Source organism: Didymosphaeria variabile (genome assembly GCF_027946475.1).
Source record: "Didymosphaeria variabile strain IMI 356815 chromosome Unknown scaffold_6, whole genome shotgun sequence".
Classification (NCBI taxonomy): domain Eukaryota; kingdom Fungi; phylum Ascomycota; class Dothideomycetes; order Pleosporales; family Didymosphaeriaceae; genus Didymosphaeria; species Didymosphaeria variabile.
Genome location: NW_026611625.1, coordinates 3,111,116 through 3,131,919, shown reverse-complemented (window position 1 = coordinate 3,131,919; position 20,804 = coordinate 3,111,116). Strand labels below are relative to the sequence as shown.

The following is a 20,804-nucleotide window of genomic DNA, read 5'->3' as shown; positions in this document are numbered from 1 at the left end:
GCATTACATGTCACCTATCACCCAAGTGACGGAGTTTGATCGACTTGATAGCCTGCACCTAGGACATCTCGGTACTACTGTCACGTGTTCCACCCAAGCTGTCTGTTAGTACTGTTAGCGATACAGGGTGCCTTGCTGCGGCTGTTAGTGATGCGAGCTACCACGCAATTGTACTGGAACCCTGGCGAAGCTTAACTTCGCTATTTTTACTGTTGCGACATCTATCACATGCCGCGTATGAATGTTTCAGGTCACTATTAGTTGATGTGAGGAAGTCAACCACAAATGGCCGCGAGATGCAACCTACAACCCGCAATCCAGGACATACAATAGACCACCGTTCCACCACCAGCGCGGTGGCACAGAGAGTTCTCACAGGCGTACACTCAAGGCGGGTAATTATCCTCCATGCAGCTCACAATACTGGTTCCGAATAACTGTGTTGAGATGCACTTAGCTATACTTAGAAAACTGTACGGAGACTTTAATGGTGATGATGTTCATCATAGATAACCTTACTGCTATCAATTGTAAAATAATATTGAGTAATGTTGAGCATGTTACGTAGCTTAGAAACCATAGGTAGATTAGTACCCCTGATCTATTGAATTTCTATTCTATCGTGATATAACTCCCATTACACGCGATCGAAAATTGTCATTCCAACTTGTGGGACGATTTCAGGGTTTCGCCGGAATCTCTCTCAGTGTTGGGGCCCAAGCTCATTGGCCGGGTGTACCGCAGCATGTGTACTTCCGTGCAGTGATCTTCGCCAATCTAGGAAACTGGATGGAGGAACGTTTATTGGTGGCGCCGGTCGCACCGCATGTGCGCAGGTGTGATGAGCCTTGCACGCAGGGGCACGCGTGACTCTCCTAGTGCCTTGGCGTGAACGGCGGCGCGACGTGGGACTTCAAAAGTGCGGCTACACACTGCGAGGAGATGCACAAGAACTATTGAGCTCCTCCGCCAACATCACAAGAGCTTCGTGCATTATGAAGATCTCTGTGCAGCTGGCCTTGAGCCTGGGTCCCCTGTTTGTCCATTATGTCAGCTCGACGCCAATTCAGAGTTCCGGGCTTTCGGCGGGTACGTTCACCGATACGTAAACAGTATTTGACTAACTGTCTTGTCTAGCGCGAGAAGGATCGTTCCCGCCGCTAATGGAAGCGACCGTTGAGACACTTATGGCAGGGCTGAATAACGAACAGTTCACTAGTGTGGACCTGGTCAAGGTGCGAATGACTATTCTTTGGGAGAATCGTCAATGGCCACGACAAGGTCCCTATAGTCCCGGGAACATCAAGCCGACATGCAATCAAGCCTTACGACTAGAGCATTTGTTCCACTTACCCGTTGGATTGTATGGCTTTCTCAGCCATCCCATTAACGAATTCTACAGGCGTACCTTCGCCGGATCGCAGAAGTGAACGATAAGCTGCATGTTGTCAATGAAGTAAATCCCGATGCTATAGCAATTGCCGCCGCGTTGGACTCTGAACGGCTATCCGGGTGCATTCGTGGGCGAGTAACTCCAATGTCAGCAACATTACCATCCCGCTGAACCCCGCAGGCCCCTCCATGGGATCCCCATCATCATCAAGGATAACATAGCGACATTTGATAAGATGAATACTACCGGTCAGTTTGTAAGATCTCTAGATTGCGGGGAGAGGGTTTCCACTGATACTCCAGAAGCTGGTTCATGGGCTCTTCTTGGAGCCATGGTCCCCAGAGACTCGACGGTTGTGGAGAAGCTGCGAGCTGTAGGAGCTATCATTCTTGGAAAGGCAAACCTCAGCCAATGGGCCGATTGGCGATCGCGAAACTCTAGTAATGGCTGGTCAGCCATCGGCGGCCAAGTGTACGGCCCTTACTGGCCCGCCGAAGATCCGAACGGGAGCTCGAGTGGCAGTGCGGTAGCGGCCGCTCTTGGGCTGGCATTGGGCTGCCTGGGCACCGAAACAGATGGTTCCATCATGTCGCCAGCTTCGCTTGAGAATCTCGTCGGAATCAAACCAAGTAAGTAACTCTTCGCGGGCAACATGCACTCCCACGATACTGATACGAATTGTGGGCGTTGGTCTAACGTCGAGACACTTGGTTATACCAATAAGTGAGCATCAAGACAGCGTTGGGCCTATGACAAAAACGGTGAAGGACGCGGCTCACATCCTGCAAGCCATTGCTGGCGTTGATCCATACGATAATTACACCTCGGCCATACCGGGCAATGGAAGCATCCCCGACTACATTGCCGCCTGCAACATCTCTGCTCTATCCGGTGCCCGAATCGGAGTTCCTCGCAACGTTCTCTCGCTCTACTCTGACAATACGACGGGTCCATTAACTGACGCCTTCGAGCGAGCATTACTAATTCTTCAAGAAGCGGGAGCTATCATCGTCGATAATAGCAATTTTACCGCTGCAGAAGAGTTCAAGAACTCGACCTTACCCACTGAAATCCTCAATGCTGACTTTGTCGTGAATTTGGAGGGTTATCTTGACCTGCTAATAGAAAACCCTTCTAATATTACTTCGTTGGAGAGCCTGAGGAATTTCACACAATCTTTTCCGCTCGAAGATTATCCCACCAGAGATACGGGGGTCTGGGACCAAGCGCTAGCGAACTGGAACAACACAGATCCTCGCTTCTGGCCGGCATATCAGAAGAACATGTATTATGGTGGAGAAGGTGGTTTGCTCGGCGCGATTGAACGCAACGTTCTTGACGCCGTGGTTCTCCCAACGAAATTCGGACACAGTTTCGCAGCAGTTGTAGGGACGCCCGCGATCACGGTGCCCTTGGGCTCGTACCCGGCGGATACCCCGATCGTGAAGAATGACTGGGGATTGGTTGAGCTGGCACCAAATCTTCCGTGAGTCTTGTGAGCAGCAGGCTTCCTTGAAAGTTCACCCGGTCTGACGTGTCTTCCATAGTTTTGGAATCAGCTTCCTGGGCTCAAAGTTCACGGAAAGCACTCTCATTGGGCTTGCTTACGCTTTTGAACAGCGGACCAAGGTGAGGGACCAGATACAGCCTTACATCGCCCCGACTACTGAGCTCGCCACCATCGTGGGCTACTAAATACCGCCACAAGTCACACGGACCCTGCGGGGAGCAGCGCACATAACATGTAGTAAAAAAGGTCGAGGAGCACGATCCTGCTTTGAGCTGATCCTGCAATGCTTGAAGGCTAAACGTGCACTTTCGCTCTCTGGGGGTATCACGCCCGCTCGCCCTCGCTAAACGATAAAGAGTCGACCGGACGCGCGCCTGGTGGGGGTATTTTTGATCCACGTACAACAATATGTCTTCTCTATAAATGACGTATAACCTATAATATATCCGCGAACGCTCGACGCACATTTGCCCGTAGCCATTTGCATGCCTCGCTGATTCTATAATGGACTGTTATATTGATCAGAAGAACTTCGATAGCGAGATGATCGACTCGTCAGTATTGAGGCTCAGCACACCTCGAGTTCCAGTAGTGTTGTTCCCCGACTCCGTGGTTAACCCAGGCTTATCGAGGATCAAATGCACGTCAACATGGGGCGGACCTTCCATGATCGCCGTGTATCTTCGTAATATTTAGTGCAGACGGGGAGAAGCGCATGATAAGGTGGGGACTGAGCAGCGGCCTTGTCGGGAAATCCCTCACCTTGCGCGAAGTGAGGGTTGCCAAGCGAAGTGCAACACCCACGAACCGAGCCAATCGAAGATCCAACAAGCTACTGTCTGGAAAGGCAACGAAAGTGGGGACGACTGAGCCGTTTCTAACGGGAAGGCGCTGACCCGGCTATTCGAGCAAGGCCGAATCGCAGCGCATTTATCGTGGCTCGCGATAGGCCTAATCTCGCCAGTGGCTTAGAGACCGCACAAAGTGAAGCGCAAACCGGACAAGGCACGAATAAGCATCCGATTCGGGTCACCACGCGTGAATAATATACGAGCTTCGGAATGCACCCAGCCACCCCACATTGACTTTTGCTGACGGTCACACCCGTGTAGGTCTGACAAGATAGCAGACCAGGGCCAATAGGCAGCCAAATAAAACCTAGGCCGCGGATTAGCCCTGCCTTTGATCGCGAGAGGGACATTATACGTACGGCTGACAGAAGGAAACAGTATCCAGCAGGCAACTGGTTTGCCCCTCGCACTGTGTATGTCCAGGCCATGATTGGTCCTCCAAGCAGATCGCCCACGACATCAAGCATGCTCACAAAAGAAAAGAAACTGGCGTGATTGGCTTTGCCGACGATGTACGAGCCGAGCAACTGAAGCGAAGCCTCGAGGCCTTCACCAAGGCCTCCAACCGTCATACCTGTCGTGCCGTCAAATGAAGACTGATCTTTGGTAGCGAGGATGGAAATTACCTATGCAAAGCACGGCGAAAGTTCTACTTTGCCATTGCAGGAGAAAGCCGACGACAATGTCGATCAGGCTAACTCGTATCACCCAGATATCCTTAGCCGGGCTCACGAGGCAAAATTGTCGCGTGATGACTGGAATGAGGACGGTAAGCGCAAATGTAGCACTGATTGCGTTGTAAATACGAAGCCACACTGTCTGGTAAAGCCGCTTGTTGAAGATTTCAGAGGCGTATTGGAACGCCATCCCTTCACTTGCGAATCCGATTTTTTTGACAACGAAACAGGCGAATACAGCCACCAGCGCTGGATGTTCCAAGTATCTCCATACCTTGCTGCTGCGTATCAGGTGAAATACGTAATGAAGTGAGATTGGAGAAGTCTCCATTCGTGAGCTTCTCGTGGGGCTGCTCGATAAAGAGCGCGCATCGTCCGCTTCAGAGCTTGAATGACCTGCATCCGGCCGCCGTAAAAAAGGCGAAGTCTCTGGCAGGAGTCGAGCCAGTTTGAGCCTCACACATAGAGCTACGATTGCTATTGCAAAGGGTGCCCATAGATGGTTTTCCATTAGAAGAGATCCAACGGGAGGACCTATTAGGCGGCTGGCGTGTGTGAGTGCGTGCAGATACAACAGAGCTCGCGCCCTGTACCATTCATTAGTTCATGGTAGGTATACTATACCCACTGCCTCACCTTTCGTTCCAAGGTACCATGTCGGAAAAAGTCGTGAAGATCATGGAAAGCTCTACACTTCCACCCCCTCCGAGGAATAGGAATACGGACGAAAGCCAGATGCCTTCAACGGGAATTCCCGTGGGGGAGAGGCCTAAAATTGGTGAATGACAAGTTGAAATGATCCAGAGGCATACATACAGACAAGCATAACCCAGCATAATGAAAGCAGCTGCCCTATGATGCTTAGGGTCATTACGAAGCGTCTACCGCGTGAATTTGCCAGTGCCCCATAAGACAAGGCCGTGAGAAGGCCTTGGCGGGTTAGTGCAAGACTCGTTGCGTAAGCTGGCAAGGCACTCACACGGCAGAGAGTCAAAAGTCCACTTGTACCCCATCACAATAGCAAGCTTGTCTTGCACGGCGGGATACTTGCAAGCAACATCGCCAGGCTGACCGACGTCGAAGCCGTTGTCTCGACAGGCGGCACGTTCTATGAGTTGGACCATCGGCAACTCAAGGAGGCTGGCCGAGAATTGGAAGAGAACCTTGAGAGAGAACACGCATGCGAAGAAACGGGGATGGTGAGTGAAATTGAAAGCGCTCGGTGATGGCTCTCCTTCTGGAGATGGCGTTTCGCTCGAGCGACGGCCCTCCTGGAGAAATGGCTCAAACTCCATATTCGAGTGGAGGACTGCGGCATACGTGGGCTGCGCAACCCAGTCGCACTTAGGATGCAGGACTGCGCCTCCTTATGAGGCCGCGGATCGATGCATTCGCATCTGCCCTTGTTGCTGGATACTGGGTGTCGGAGATGGGAGTGAAAAGGCAAAGGCGCTAGTAGACGTCGTGGGGGGCACGGCCACGGCCCGCCCGCTGCGCTGGGGCGGTGCGGGTCCCTTCCGTCTTATCTTGAAACAGGGGCACAGGGGACACGACAGGGCCACCAGAACCAACCACCGGCCTTTCTTACTTATGGATCTGCAGTGCTCATCATTGTTGATCCCGACCCCGTCCCTTTTTGGGCATGCGTCTGATATTTGTTGGGCTCAAATTCTCTGCCTTCGTGCTACCTTCTACGTCAAAACGAGGAAATGCGTGGCTATGCGACTCGCACTACCGGTGATTCGGAATGGGAAAGTGGATGGGAGCTTCGCGACTGGGCCATCACCATATCATCCTTGACCACTATGAGGGCCAACACGTAACCCTGGTCCCTTTCACATCACTATGAGGCAGAATTGTAGGGTGATCACTCCTTCTTAAGCATTGATCCATGGATCAAGAGCTCTCTTCGCCCCACTTCCTACTCCCAAGTCCATGGTATCGCCTAAGCTGTCTTTTACTTCGCGTCAATCTTGCCAACAGCCGTAACTCGAACACCAGGTACTTGCTCAATCACCCCTGCCACCATGGCTATCTTGTGGATCCTTCTCTCCACCCGTTGGAGCTTGTCGAGTGTGCAAGCTGCTTTGAACGTCTTCATCTCTGTCCTCGGCACTGTCGGACTACGGTCATTTTCCCGCTTCTGGTGGCGTCGAGGAAGCGCAACGTTGCTCCGTGAAAAAGGTAGCATTCCACTGCGTGCGCTATATACCTTCACAGGCCCTGGGGATGCCTGGGACCTTGTCGCCATCCTACGTACCCGGGTCTTCGAAAAGGAGAATTGGCATCTGCTTGCACAACTCATTGTGGTACTGACTATTACGGCTACATGCATGTTCTCTGGCCCAATCGCCAAAATTTCACTTCGAAATGGTCAGACCATCCAACAAAGGGACCTCAAGGTGATGCAGACGATGAAAGGCGCTGGAGGTTTCTCGAATCTGCTATATGCCAATGTGTTATGGAACGATACGATTCAGAGCTTGGATCGCGCCAATTTTCCGACAACTCAAATGCTCGATTATCTGCCGCCTTCTACCGAACCCTGGACATACGTAGCAAATGAATGGGATCCAACATGGAGCGTGGCCTGCAACGAAACTCACGAAACAATATTACCCAACGTTGTGGCAGCCGGGAATCATAGCATCTACGAACCGCTCCAACTCTACAGCGCATTCCGACAGACTTTCAGTTCGGCTTGGCTGGATAAATCGAGATATAAGATAACCGACAACTTCGACAGCTGGGCAACGTGGACGGACCCGCAGAAACAGCTGAAGCATGTACTCTGGTTTGTCATCATCCAATCAGACCCTGAAGTGGAGGACCGAATGTACACCAACAGAGATACGCTTGAGCTGTCCCTTACTGTGTTTCACGCCCAAAACTTTTCAGCGAAGGCCACAGACAAAGGAATGACAGGGGAGGAAACATGGATGCCGTTTGGTCCGATTCAAAAGGCATCCTATGCGCGAGTAGAGTGCACAATCACTCGTAAATTTAAAGTTCTAGACGAAAATTCTATACCCTGGGTTTGGCTAAATGACACGGACTCGATCGCCATGGGCTACAGAGCTTACTGGGAATATGACCTAGAAAAGGCTGCTGGAAGAGGCGCAGCTGTCACAACACCTTCACCTCGAGATATATTCAGGTTCTATCAAGCCTATGTGGTTGCTGCGAACACCAATCATAGCGTTCCTACGCCTAGGAAGGTGAGCGTCTGGGTTGACACCGTCCAGCTATCAGTGGTCTTCCTCATCTTTCTCCTTCTCCTGTCTCTGATGACTTTTGGGGGCGCCGGCCGGCACTTCTTCTTCTTAGGGCGGAACAAGACTCAAATTGCGAGAATGTACGTCCCAGACGGCAAGATCGAGTGGATGATACATGCAGCGAAAAGTTCGGAGGTTCGGCTTGAAGATGAGGCGATCGAAGAGATCAAGTTCGAAGACCGAGACCACTTCCGCGCTGGCGTCTTTGGACGCCCAGGCTTCGAAAACATCGACGATACCTTGCCCGCCCCCAAATTGGCTAGGGTGTACTCGAGTAGAATTTCGATCTCGAATGCAACGCCGAGTATCAGGAGCAGCAGGTCCAAGGTCCGATCAATATCTCCATCCGTCGTTCCGTCCAGGTCTTCCTCTATGATTGTGCAGCCGATCGATGAAGAGCACAGAAGCGATCTCCAGCACATTCCAAGCTTTACAAGCGCCGATGGTTTGTTGGACATTGTGGTTTCACCTGCGCACAGCAACGCTAACGTCCTTCCCATCCACCCTGTTTCCTCTATGGACACGAATATGTTAGACCCTCATGTTCCTGCAAGGGTCCCCTCAGTCGATAACGCCTCCAGGGTGGACAAGAGCGGCCACTCGTTCGAACACAAAGCGGATGCACCAAAGGGGAATTTCCCATACTCTAACATACCGGTGTGAATCAGTATTGTGGATGAACTGTTACCATCGTATTAAAAGTTCCAGTGAGCATCTTCGATGACAGTCCATTTTCCTTCACAAGATGTGTTCCCTTCCTTTGTTCTATTCGATGATTCACTTGCGCGAAGATGATGCCCTGTTCTTGGATTCTACTTATAGGAGTTATGGAACTGAGCTTTGTACGACTCTCGCGATGTTTGACGGCCTCATATATATGTACTCTCTATCGTACATCTCAGGGTTTAGGAGCACGACTAACGACGAAAGTCGAGGGACCAGTCGTAAAGTAGCGGATTAGCCGAGGGTAGTTGCACGTGTGTAATCAAGCATACTGCCGGCAGTAGCGGCTGACCAGAGACGCCTTCTAGCACTCTCAAGGGTTCCAAGGGTCCCATTGGCCGCCATGTTAAGGTGCGAGTAGTGCAGGGATTGTCACCCAGGCCACTCCAGGTGGGCTTGCTAGCGCGTACTACCTGGCTGCCCATAACCGCAATCAGAGATCGTCGATCAAGCAGCCTGATGAGCAGTTGCCATGCAGGAAGGCTGACTGGACACCTTATTAAACGGTATATAGCAGGCGACAACGCATGTTGAACCACTCCAGCCCGTTTCGAGCGTCCTTTGCATTATGCTGCAACATGTGGACAACACCTCAATGTACCTCTTGGACAGAGATCCATTATGGAGCACCCTGAAGCCATACGAGCTCAAGTTCGACCCTCCACCGGGATTTCCTAAATCCAACGCCGTACCGCGCAAAAATGATGGAATAGTAGTGAAAGATATCCGGGGAAGGGAGGCCGACTTCTCTATTGAGAAGAATGGTTTTGCGATTATGGGTGTGGACTCTGATATCACGGTGCAAGATTTCGTACGATGTGACGGCGACGAGCTGGCGAAGCGGTACTTCAAGCCCCTCGCGGATACATTGAAGGCGTTTCTTCGTGCTGATAGAATCCAAATCATCGATTTCAAGGTGATATTGTTCTTCTTTCCTAAGACGCGCTCTTCGTTCTCTGACTTGCATTTCCCGTAGGTCCGCAAGAGCCACCCCGACTTTCCCATTTCAACGGGCGAGAACTACGAATTCTCGCAGCCTGCTACCCTCCTCCATATTGGTATGTTGGGATTCATGTCGCGTTGCGCGACGCATCTACTGACGTATCTTGAAGATACGAGCCCGGCGACGACTACTGAACTCGTCTCTCGGTTTAATCCAGAGTCCCCGGAACTGCTCACCAGACGGTATCAATATGTAAAGTGAGCTCAGATCAAGCCCATTTACCGTGTGTCCTCACATGCTGGGCAGCGTCTGGAAGCCTCTGACTGGCCCCGTCCGGAGCTGGCCCCTCGCTGTTTGCGATTCTTCGACAGTCAATGCCGCAAAAGATTTGCAAGCCCGTGATATCGTCTTTCCCGACGGAGCGCTGGAGACTTTCCAGGTCCACCCTTCATCCGCGTATAAGTTCTACTACTTGTCACAGCAGCAGACCGACGAAACGATGGTCATGCCACAGTCGGATTCTGCAGGGCTTACCGGTAGGTTTCCTCCTTTCCATACTTACAGTCCTCGCTCACAGCCCGTGAAAGGGGTGCCGCACACCGCTTTCCCGAATCCGTGGGCGGCAGGCGAGACTGGAGGCCGGGAGAGCATTGAAAGTCGAGCCCTTGTCTACTACAAGGATTAAGGAGGATAATTGAGAGAGTGCAGCTACCATAACCGAGTCAAATTGCATGTACATAAGAACGACTGTTGGAGGATGAACGAGCTTATTCCAATTGGATTTACAGGAGTAATAAAGCATCTCAATTTGTCCTGGCACCGGTCCAACCTGTTATCAAAATCGCTGTGACCAAGAAATACCGTACATGACGGGCGACGCATCGCTCTATTCCCCGCCCTCAGCCGTGTCGTACCAGAGTCCCTTGGCTTTCGGGCTCTGGGTTTCCTCCTTCCACTTGCCCCAAGCGCCTTGGCCACCGAGAATGATCGGCTTTCCTTTTTCGAAACCGTCACTGTCGGGCTTCGCTTTGATGTCGTTGCCGCTGCCTCGCAAATTCGCCAGCATGGGCTTCCAAGGCTGTTCTTGTTGCGTGGTTGAAGGCATGTTGTCTCGATAGGCGGGTTCCTGCGGATGTTAGGACGTGCACATCAAGACGACTAAGTTGACAGACGAACTGTTCTTAAGCTGAGGTGGGTGTGAAAGGGCAGGGACTGTGTTTATGTTCTTGTTGGGTATGGTAATCTTTGGCGGGACAAGCAACGACTAGGACAAGCAGTTTCTTATACTTAAAATAAGAGGGGCCCTCAAGCCTGGACTGCCGATCACTCAATGGTTTGTCGAACTGGGTAGCCTTGCTGAGATGATCTTCCCAGACTGCAGCCATGGAAAATACAGACAGGCGCATGAAGCCATTGCGCAGGGCGCGCGTGGCAAGGATGGGACAAGTCAGGCCCATCATAGGCGAAAAAGCAATTTGCTCGTAATATCGCACCATTCTGTACTGATGGATGAATGGTTGTCGTACATAATGGCTAACGGTGAGGCTCAAGAAGACAAATGAAGGGAAGCTCGGAGCCTTGTGGACGGCGCACATTAACCAATTATTGCGCGGCTCCACCCGCCATGTTAGCTCTCTACCCTGCTTGCGCGGCATGGGACCGAATGCTTGTCTCAAAGTCATTCCATGATTTGTCGAAAAAGCGGGGTTTGCATATCGGAAAACGCCATGGGATAGACTGCTACATGCACGCGTGGGATGCGTTCTTTTTGAGACCGGGACGGTGCCAATGGGAGGCTCCCTTAGCTAGCATACAATTTATGAGGCTCTTTCCTTTCCTTTTCAGGGTCGAATGAATGCCCACCTCCGATAAAGCGCTTCGATGAGAAGTCCTTGACCTATTAGATGTCTTAAGTTAAGCTCGACGTAACTGAAATGAAAGCCACAACTAATTACGCATAATCGATGATCCCAGTGAACAGTGTTCTCTAACTTGTCACTACTAACCATTTTCAGCACTTTCGGGACCAGCCCACGTCTGTCTGCCTTGTTGACGTGGCAGGCAAGTCTTCCGGTGAAGCGGAGCTGCACCCGCTCCAAGTTACACGTCGCTTGCAAAACCAGCTTTCCCTCCCAGCGCGCTGCGAAAATCTCCTTGCACCACTCTTAGCAGCCGCCTTAGCAAACTGAGCTAAATGTTGAACGAGGGTGGTACTTGTGGCTCTATCAAGTGGCGATCTTTTAAGCTGCGCCACATGTACCTCTCTACTCTCCCATAATCTATGCAATTCGAAACATCCACAGTGTGTGTTCTATTATGGCCATGCGCCCTAAAGGTCATGGGCCATTACTATGCGTTGACTATAGCAATCCCAAACAAAGCGTGCTACTCCAGTTCCATTGCCATCTGTGAGATCTCCTTCCGTAGTGACAGGTTTGAGCATCTATCGTATGCACTAGGAGGCTACTCGAGCAGACCGCCTAAGGCATCCTTGAGACTATGAATTAGACACATTGTCTGAAAGGTGCATAGGAGAATACTCACTCAAATGAAGATGGCACCAGCTTGGAGCTGGATATCACTTGTGGACATGCCGCCATTCGAAACGGTGCAAATAGTGAGTTTCCAAGTTTGCCATGTGATATCACTGCTATGTGTCACCGGGTCCTGATTTTTAGGTACGGGCCCCGACGGTCCTGCAGGCGTTGGCTTCTCGGCAATGATGTTACGCCTTTGCGCGCCTTCTGGAGGAAAGGGGTCCCGGTTGGACAACTTCTCCACGAGCTGACGTTCTGGATCATCTCCCATAGCTTACATTACTCTACCGGTCACAGTGGCGGGCGGCCCGAAGCTGAAGGTCTCATCGAGAAACTCTACGTCAATGTCTGCCATGCACAGAGACCTAAATGAAGTAGGCTCGGTCGTGATAAAAGCCTTGAGAGAACCAACCACGTACGACGCATATCTGAGTTCAGAAGGAATTGTTGGTGCGGATGTGATCCTCCTGTCGAATGAAGGATGCGGGTGCTGCGAAAGAAACAGTTTTGGAGGATCCAATAGCCGTCCTGAGTCGCGAGAGAAGTCGGTAAATTCACGCCATTTTGAGCATCGTCGCACGGAGAATCTGGAATATCAGGAGCCTGGGCATGTGTCAAACATACGTCCTCAATGTGTCTCGTGCGCACTTACCCCAAGATATTCCCAGTCTATATCTACACCATCCAGTTCGTGTTCTTCAATGAATGCAACAATGTTCTTCGTGAATAGCTCGCGATTGGCAGGCTGTACACCCTGGCGCAAGATGAAGTATGTGCCTGGCATCTTGCCGAAATCCCATCTGTCAAAGGGCATGATCCTCTTGGCATCTTTCATCTGATTTAATATCTCGAATTGCTCTCTAACGGTCTCGCCAGTGATTTCAGGTACGAATGTGCCTTGTGTAATGTTGGCAAAGGCGAAGTGGATATGCGTGTAGGTCCTGGGGTCCTGTTCGACCGACATTGTGAAGCTACAAAAAGAAAATGAAGTCAGCAACTCTGCTCCCTAATAGAAGAATCTGATTCATGGGAGCCTGAGTGTCTGGCCCCGGCTCTTGCTCTAATCTTGTTCGCGACGACTTGAGGCATCCACATAGCCAGTACGTTGGACAGAGCATGCGCAGTGTGCTATAGGACAGGGCATCAACTTTGCGGACAAGTAACGTGTCATTTGCGATTGAAAGTTCCATGATTCGAAATAAGCGACCGTGATCTTGCTCCCAGCTGTAGGCCCTCAATGGTGTCTCTACCGCAATTGCTGATGCATCCGCTTTGGTGACCAGAAGTACCAGGTGCACCAGATTCGGACTCTCTCATAGTACAATAGTCATCCGTGGTTCCGCACTGACCCCATATGTTGTAGTAGAGGTTTAGAGGGCACGGGTTGAGCTCGCTCATGTTCGTGCTGAAGGCGGTTTTGACAGTGTCTGGCATCATAGGTCCACATACAGCGTTCGGTACGGTGGCAGGCATAGGCGCATTTCCCTCGCTGACGCACATGAGGAAGTCGCGGAAGAATTTCTCCGGATCACAGCCGTTCCAGCCCCAGTTGTTCTTGTCAAATTCTTCAGAATCTTCACGTTCGCGGTCGTGAGCAACAGCGATGCTAGCACAACCTTTGTCTGTCTATGTGAGGTGAGTCGCGCAATTGCCATCGGCATCCGGCTTTAGTTTTAGGTCAGGTCGTTCCCCGGCGGTGCAACAGACCCGTTGACCTTCCATGAAGGAAGAGCAAAGGCTTTCCTTGGTGTTGGCTTTCAAAAAGTCCTGTCAACCTATAGCGCATTTCAATGGGAGCGTATTGCAATCGTCTCCAGCTACGACGGTCCTGAGCTTGCACATCCCGTCAGCATTACCGGGCGGCAGGGTACTAGGCAAGGTTCCCGAACTGTCACAAATTGTTTCATCTTTGGCCATTGTTGTGCAAAGATCGTCGCGGTTATATTCCTTCAGCTGAGTCGAAGAGATGCCGCATCTAGAGGCGATAGCTGCGCAACCATCCCCAGCCTCCACGACGGTGGTTTCGCAATCGGCCCTAACGGCGAGGCGAGACCTAGCACTCAATTGAGGGACCGATCGAGAGGATGCACCGATGGGGCTTTGGCTTTGAGTGCTATTGGTGCCGTTGTTAGAGGGAACTTCGGCTACCCCAGGAATGCGAAGCGGGATTTCCATCCTGTCATGGTCCTTCTTTCGGCAATTTAATTACGTGCTTTTAGGTGACGTTTGTAGGAATAGCTTTAGTAGAACTTATGAGTGTTCTATCAAGTAGTAATACTTAGCATAGACCTATAGTATATGATACAGCTACTTAATAGCACTAAGTAATTACTTACTATAGTTAAACTCTATATTACCTACCTTATATCAATATTCTATATCTATCCTTCTATATCTATCTTAGTTCCAGGTATATCAACACGTTTTATAAAGACATATCACGAGCTCCGTGCGGAAGGTGCATTTTGGCTTATATAGTTCTAGTTTAAAGTGATGTATTCGAGTTCCATATAAGCAAGTCTCCTTCCCTAGTAGCCTCTAGCTCTAAGACCCAAAGCAGGCGTTGGGTCAGCTATGGGGCCAAACAAGTGTTGGTCAAAAGCTTGTCTATTACCGTCTTGAGCGAACCAGCCATCCATCTGGATAGAAGGCTTGGCGATTATGGTTCGCCCACGAGCGACCATGGACTGCACCCTTATCTGTGAAGAAATAGACCACATTGCGAAGATAGTCGTCAATGTGGAAGGACGGGCTGCGGATACTCAGGCTCGAAGTCATTAGCAGCAGCATAGAGCCTTTGGGGATAGCATGGCCGAAGAATTGCGTGTCACCATAGCCTCGCGATCAAGTGCCGGCGTCGGTCCCCCGCACCGTAGAATCTCCTCAACGACGGCATTAAGGTATGGCGCCCGGAGGGCCTCCCCGACGGACGGACGGAAAACCTGAGTCTTGGCTACCTAGGGGACAGGCAGCTTGCAGCCGCAGTCATTCCTGTATCGGGCCATGGTCGGTGAGATACTTAACGCCCCGTTCGACGATTGTGCTCATGGTGTCATCACCGCCTATATTAAAGCCGAACAGCTGCATGCGAGGTCAGTAATAAGCACAGCCTAACTGTGTTCCATATGCAACTTGCCTCGCCGCGCATGGCAGGGGAGAAGAAGTCGGGCCGCCGCCCTACATCCTCGGCCGAACCATGTGCTCCACTGCACTAGCGACTGTTTACTGGTTGTGCGTCTTCTAGATTTGGGCCACAGCGGCCCGTACCGGTAACTCCCTAACGCGACGCGCCGCAGTGTAGGGCTAAGCGAGAGCAGCCCCGAGTTCAGCTTCATCCACAGCCACCCTTCCACTTGCCCCACGGCCGCCATAAGGCCGAGCGTCGCTGCACCCAGAAGTGCCGGCGAGTGCATCGATCAAAGACTGCATACGATGTGGGGCCAGCTTAGTTCAAACGCGAAGCCGAAGACATTAAGTAGTCTCCCTGAATGCGCTGGGCTTAATAAGCATCTTTTGTATTGCTCCGCTCACAATAGCCAGTTCGGATAGGACGAAAATTCTTCGATTGGACTTCAGTTTCATGTCGTAGTTGCTACTACGAACTCGCTCATTCGTTTCATGGTGGGTTTTGCTGGGTCAGGTGTGGCTTGTCGAGTCGACACTTGTTTCTCTAAATCCACCGAGTGTAAAGGTGCGCTTTGCCTGCCAGCGCACATTGCTTGCTAAGGTGCAGCAAATGTGCATATATAACCGCCAGGTCTAACAAATATAATCATAAGACTAAGAATTATATAGTACCTCCATGCCTAGTAGAACATGCTCGGCGTTATCTGAGTAACTAGATTATTGTAAAGGGAGTAAAACCTCACGGAATACATGAACACGACTTGAGTACAGAAAAATGACAGGCTGCGTTATGAACAGTTTGTAACACTTGTTATCAGACCACACTGAAAGAAGCACAACTTGAAAGGACTTCAACTAAACTCTTTCCATGCCACGGACCGGAGATTCATCTCGAGGGCTGTCCGTGAATCTAGCCGAAAGTTGCGCCATGCGATCCTTCATCTCCATCGTCGTCCCATCAAGGACCTCCAAAACATAATCTAGGGATTGAATCGTTGCCATCACATTTCCATGAGCGGCATTGCCACGCTGAACATCTGTGTGGCTAGTGCTTTGGGGTGTCGACTGCAGTTTCGTCTTATGCTGGGTTGCGAGCGTTTGTAGCCGGTGACTCGCGGTAGCCGTCGAGCTCATGACGTCGAAGAGGAGGGACGAAGAGACAAAATGCTGCTCAATGCTACCTGGCCGGGGTTGGATGGCCAGGGCCCATTGGTATTGGGGAGAGGGTAACCGGTCCGATGGTAATGAGCGGATGGATTCATTTCCGACTGAGGCGCTCGAGGTATTTCTGGAGACGATGTCGTGCTGCTCGTTAATGATGTTGGCCACGGAACGGATGTTGGCTGCAATTACGAGATAAATATCAGGGTCGGCGGTGGTCATGTGGCGGTAACAATTAAAGAATTCACCCCAAGTTTCGAAGGCGTCTTCCGCAGCTACTATAGCGTCCTGAAGCTGGGCCCTTGTTCTATGGGTATCGATGACTAGACGAGAGAGGGCACGAGGCTGTCTGCTCAGACAGCTACACGTCTGCGAGGAAGATTGTGGGTCAAAACTACCGCGATGCGTCGGGAACCGTGCCATGCCGGGATCGTTGCGAGGTGACAACTTGCTTTTCGGGCTCGTCTCTCGTAATTGCGGTGATGTTGAAGCATTCATTTGTTTGTCGTTGAACCACGCGATGCTGATAGGGGCCATCGGACCGGCCAAATTTGCGAACCAGGCTGAGCGTTCGATTAGTTCGATGGAGGTAAAGGGATTCATCGAAACCTACATTCTGTAGCCGGTGTAGAAGGCCCCAACTCCGGATTTTCAGAGGTGATTTGCGATGATTGCGAGGTATCCCCACCTCCTTCGAAGTTGCCATCGGTTTCCTGAGTTATGACACCACTCATGAGGATCTCATTCATGTCAAGGCCAAACCCGAAGTCCCCCAAGGGTGGCCCCTGTATGCTATCCAAGAGCTCAGGCGAATTGGGCCGACTGTCCTGGTTTTGCATGAGCGTAGCTGCATGTGCTTGTGAGGCCTCTAGAAGAGTGCTGGTCGTCTGGGTTTCCGATCTCTCTGGACGAAATTGTTGAATCATGTTTAAAGTTTTTTTGTTTCTCGCTCCTCGAGGGCGACCTGTATGGTTTGAAACACTACGAACGCATGGTATGTTGATAGCTTCGCACCTAGCGCAGGAAGTGCCTCCAGAACACTTGATCTTAGAGTGATGACAGAAATCGCAGGCAAAACGAAGCCTTTGAGGCATTAATACTGATTGATTAACGAAAAGTGTCAGCTCTGGGTACGCAGCTAGATGGAGGCGAAGGCATATGAATGTCCGGTTGATGGGACGGGCCGAGCCGGACAAGCATACTCTATTCTTAAATGGTTGATAAGCACCCTGGACGTTAGCTTTAGGTTGAACCAAACCTAATGTTTCATGGTTATAGGGGTAGTTATCCTATATGGGTCGCCATAACGCCTTTCCAGTAGCTTAAGAGCGTAATAGGGAGATATTTAATGTCGTAGGCTTATAAGGATTTAAGCTTATTATTACGTTAGACTATAATATTTAACCTCTAGATTTTAACTTTCATTCTAGTAGTTAAAAGGTTTATTTATTTCTTATAAAATCTAAGAGTTATTCTTACTATATTAGTAACTACTTCCATATACTATTAAGTTGGCATTATAATTATCTTATTTTATAAGGTACTAGTACTATTATGTGTATTATAATCTATGATTTTATTAGATTTAATACCTAAGAGGGAGTTAGAACCTTATTTTAGATTATAGTTATTACTTATAATTAGTTACTATATATATAAGAGATTATGTAAAAAAACTATTAGAATAATAATAGGTAGACTAGAGAGTTACTATATAGTATACTATAGGTACTAGACCTCTCCTAGACTACTATATAGATTATTAAAAGTTATTATTTATTAAATCTAGAAAGGGTAGCTAGTCCTAAATAGGTTAGGGTTAGTTCTTAGATAAGACTTATAGAGGGAAGGAAGAAGGGGTTCTTATTAATATAAAAGTATTTTATAAAGTATAATAAGTTAATAAGGAGGCTAAAGTAAATCTAAATAATAGATTAAAACTTAGGTTAAATATAAGTATAAGGTCCCTATACTTTATACTCCTATATACTTAGCTTAAGTAGTAGTTAACTATTACTTATTAACTATTACTTATTAACTATTAGTTATATATCTAGTAGTTAATTATTACTTATTAACTATTAGTTATATATCTAGTAGTTAATTATTACTTATTAACTATTAGTTACGTAATATCCTTTTAGCGCCTAGTAGTATAGTTAAAATATATACTCTACTTAGGTAAGCTAATAGTAAGTAGTATTATAATATAAAATAAGGTCCTAACCCTTACTTAGGTCTAGATTCTAATATTATCCCCCTTTTTTTTAGATTTATTCTTAAATTACGTATCCCTTAGTTACTATTATATAAGTATAAGCCCTATATCTATTAATCTAGTAGGTACCTATAATGCCTTCTAACTCCTATTTTTACTAACTCTATTTATATAACAAAATTCTTAGAGCTAATATAACTATAGAAACCCTCTATATTAAGTGTACTATAAAATATATTCTATATTATATTATACCTAATTCTAGTTTAAAGTATACTAAGTATATTTATATTAGAAAGCTATATATAGATATATCTTAGTCCTCTTTAGATAAAACTTATAAAGAGTATAAGAAGAAGGTTAAAGAAGATAAGAAAGAACTAGTAATTATAATTACTTAGTTATTATAGAATAAGAGAATTTTAGTATAGGCTAAAGAGTATATATATAAGAAGGCCTTATATTTTATAAATAAGCTAGCTAAGAATAGTAAAGAGATAAATATAGTATTCTCTAACTATATTATTACTAATACCTTAGTTAGATTTTCTCCTACTATATAGTTAATAATAGACCTTATTAATAGTATAGCTACTTTACCTATTTCTAGCTTTTAGTACGTATTTATCTATAGTATTTCTAGATCTTTTACTAATAGTTTTATAGATAGCTAATAGGTTTTTATATATTTTTACTATATAGGTATCCTTTCTATTTAATAAGGTATTACCCTTATTACTAATTTATTATAATCACGGTAGGACTAAGTAAGGCGAGTAGGGAGAATATTACTAATATTCTAAGTATTAAAGGTAAGCTAGATTAAGCCCTATAGGCTAGCTAAATAGGTAGCTTATATTATTTATTATATAAGAAGGTCTAGTATAAGTAGGAGACCCTAGGGACCTTAAAGACCCTAGGGACCTTAGGGGGCCCTAGAACCTTAGAGTCTAGGTAGAATCTCTAAAATAATAAAGAATAGTATATAGTCTAAAGGGACTTTAGTATCTTTTCTATTTTTTATAGTTAACTTTTATAGTTAAAATTAAAGTATATCTTCTATATAAGATCTATTAGCCTTCTTATATAATTATTACCTTACCTACTATAGTAAGGTTAAAATATTCTAATATCTATTATTATCTATCTATTCCTAACTACTAAATATCTATAAGACCGGCCTAGATTAGGTATATAGAAACCCCTTATAATATAATTATAGTCTAGAATTACTTTAATTTTATACTTATTTTCTTTCTCTAGCTAATAGTAGAAGGTTATCTTAACTAGTATTTTAGAATCTAATAGCTCTAATAGTAATATATAGAATACTAGGTATATTTTTATATCTAGTGGTAATTCTAGCTTATAGTTTACTAGTAATATTTATTTAGAAATATAAAATAGTCTAATTTTAATATAATCTAGTTTTTTATATTTTTTCTTCTAGGTTTAAAGATTCTTTATAAGTAGATATACTTTATCCCCTTCTTTAGCTAAGGTACTATTTTTTATTTTTAGTTTAAGTATAAAATTACTTACTATTAAGCTTTCTTAAGGTATCTTTAGAGTTCTTAGTATATTTTTTTATTTTTTTTACTATATCTATGGCTTCTTTTACGTTAATTATTATATAGAATATTTAGTTAAATAGATATAGGTATCTCCTATAGTTTATATAGAATAGTGTAAATCCTAATATTACTAATATTTTATTATTATAGGCTAACTATACTATTAGTAGTAAAGAAACCTAGTTATTCTTCTAACTATTATAGTAGATACGTAGGTACGTTTTTATTATCTAGTTTATATATTCTATTTATCTATCTATTTATAAATAATACGCCGTTAATAGTTTTCTTTTTATTTTAATAAGCGCCTATAATAGGGCCTCTAGGACTCTATTACTAGCTATAGCCCTATTAGGGTTCTAGTAAGAGATAAGTAGTATATAGGGTTATATAGATTATATATAGTATAAATATTAATTAATTACTACTATAAAAATATATTACTAAAGACTTAATAGTAATCTTCTATAAGAAAACTAGATATAGAGAACTATATTATAGATTAATAATAAAGGCTTACCTAGTAGTAATCTATTATCTCTATATACTACTATCTAATAATAGCTCTATAGGCTCTATCTATAGATTTTATAGATCTAGGCTCTATAGCTCTATTCTATAGATTTATAGATCTAATTACGTAACTTTCTTATATATTTATATTATACTTAGTATCTAACCTATAATTATATTCTTCCCCTATATAATCTAATTAGTTACTACTATTATTAGTATAGTAGCTATAATACTATCTCCCCCTTTTAAGTTTTTAGCCTAAAGATTAATCTATTATAGAGGTAGTACTATATTAGTAGG

At 46.7% G+C, this 20,804-nt stretch overlaps 6 protein-coding genes across 6 annotated transcripts; 3 read left to right on the top strand and 3 right to left on the bottom strand.

The window, feature by feature from the left end:
• Positions 1–1,163: 1,163 nt before the first annotated feature.
• On the top strand, positions 1,164–2,883 carry N0V89_008923 (uncharacterized protein; the record flags this gene model as incomplete). The annotated part of the gene is made up of 3 exons (XM_056217676.1): positions 1,164–1,426; positions 1,574–2,022; positions 2,129–2,883. The coding sequence occupies 3 exons, from the start codon at positions 1,164–1,166 to the stop codon at positions 2,881–2,883; spliced, it is 1,467 nt and encodes a 488-aa protein (XP_056069232.1).
• A 3,575-nt stretch (positions 2,884–6,458) lies between these two features.
• Positions 6,459–8,369, top strand: N0V89_008922 (uncharacterized protein; the record flags this gene model as incomplete). The annotated part of the gene is made up of 1 exon (XM_056217675.1): positions 6,459–8,369. The coding sequence occupies one exon, from the start codon at positions 6,459–6,461 to the stop codon at positions 8,367–8,369; it is 1,911 nt and encodes a 636-aa protein (XP_056069231.1).
• Positions 8,370–9,024: 655 nt separating this feature from the next.
• On the top strand, positions 9,025–10,057 carry N0V89_008921 (uncharacterized protein; the record flags this gene model as incomplete). The annotated part of the gene is made up of 5 exons (XM_056217674.1): positions 9,025–9,345; positions 9,406–9,487; positions 9,542–9,629; positions 9,679–9,908; positions 9,960–10,057. The coding sequence occupies 5 exons, from the start codon at positions 9,025–9,027 to the stop codon at positions 10,055–10,057; spliced, it is 819 nt and encodes a 272-aa protein (XP_056069230.1).
• A 201-nt stretch (positions 10,058–10,258) lies between these two features.
• On the bottom strand, positions 10,259–10,832 carry N0V89_008920 (uncharacterized protein; the record flags this gene model as incomplete). The annotated part of the gene is made up of 2 exons (XM_056217673.1): positions 10,259–10,498; positions 10,644–10,832. 2 exons carry the CDS (start codon positions 10,830–10,832, stop codon positions 10,259–10,261), a joined length of 429 nt encoding a protein of 142 aa, XP_056069229.1.
• A 1,084-nt stretch (positions 10,833–11,916) lies between these two features.
• N0V89_008919 (uncharacterized protein) lies at positions 11,917–12,873 on the bottom strand (the record flags this gene model as incomplete). Its single annotated transcript, XM_056217672.1, has 2 exons — positions 11,917–12,156; positions 12,562–12,873. The coding sequence occupies 2 exons, from the start codon at positions 12,871–12,873 to the stop codon at positions 11,917–11,919; spliced, it is 552 nt and encodes a 183-aa protein (XP_056069228.1).
• Positions 12,874–15,890: 3,017 nt separating this feature from the next.
• N0V89_008918 (uncharacterized protein) lies at positions 15,891–17,122 on the bottom strand (the record flags this gene model as incomplete). The annotated part of the gene is made up of 3 exons (XM_056217671.1): positions 15,891–16,503; positions 16,595–16,805; positions 16,885–17,122. 3 exons carry the CDS (start codon positions 17,120–17,122, stop codon positions 15,891–15,893), a joined length of 1,062 nt encoding a protein of 353 aa, XP_056069227.1.
• Between the last annotated feature and the right edge of the window lie 3,682 nt (positions 17,123–20,804).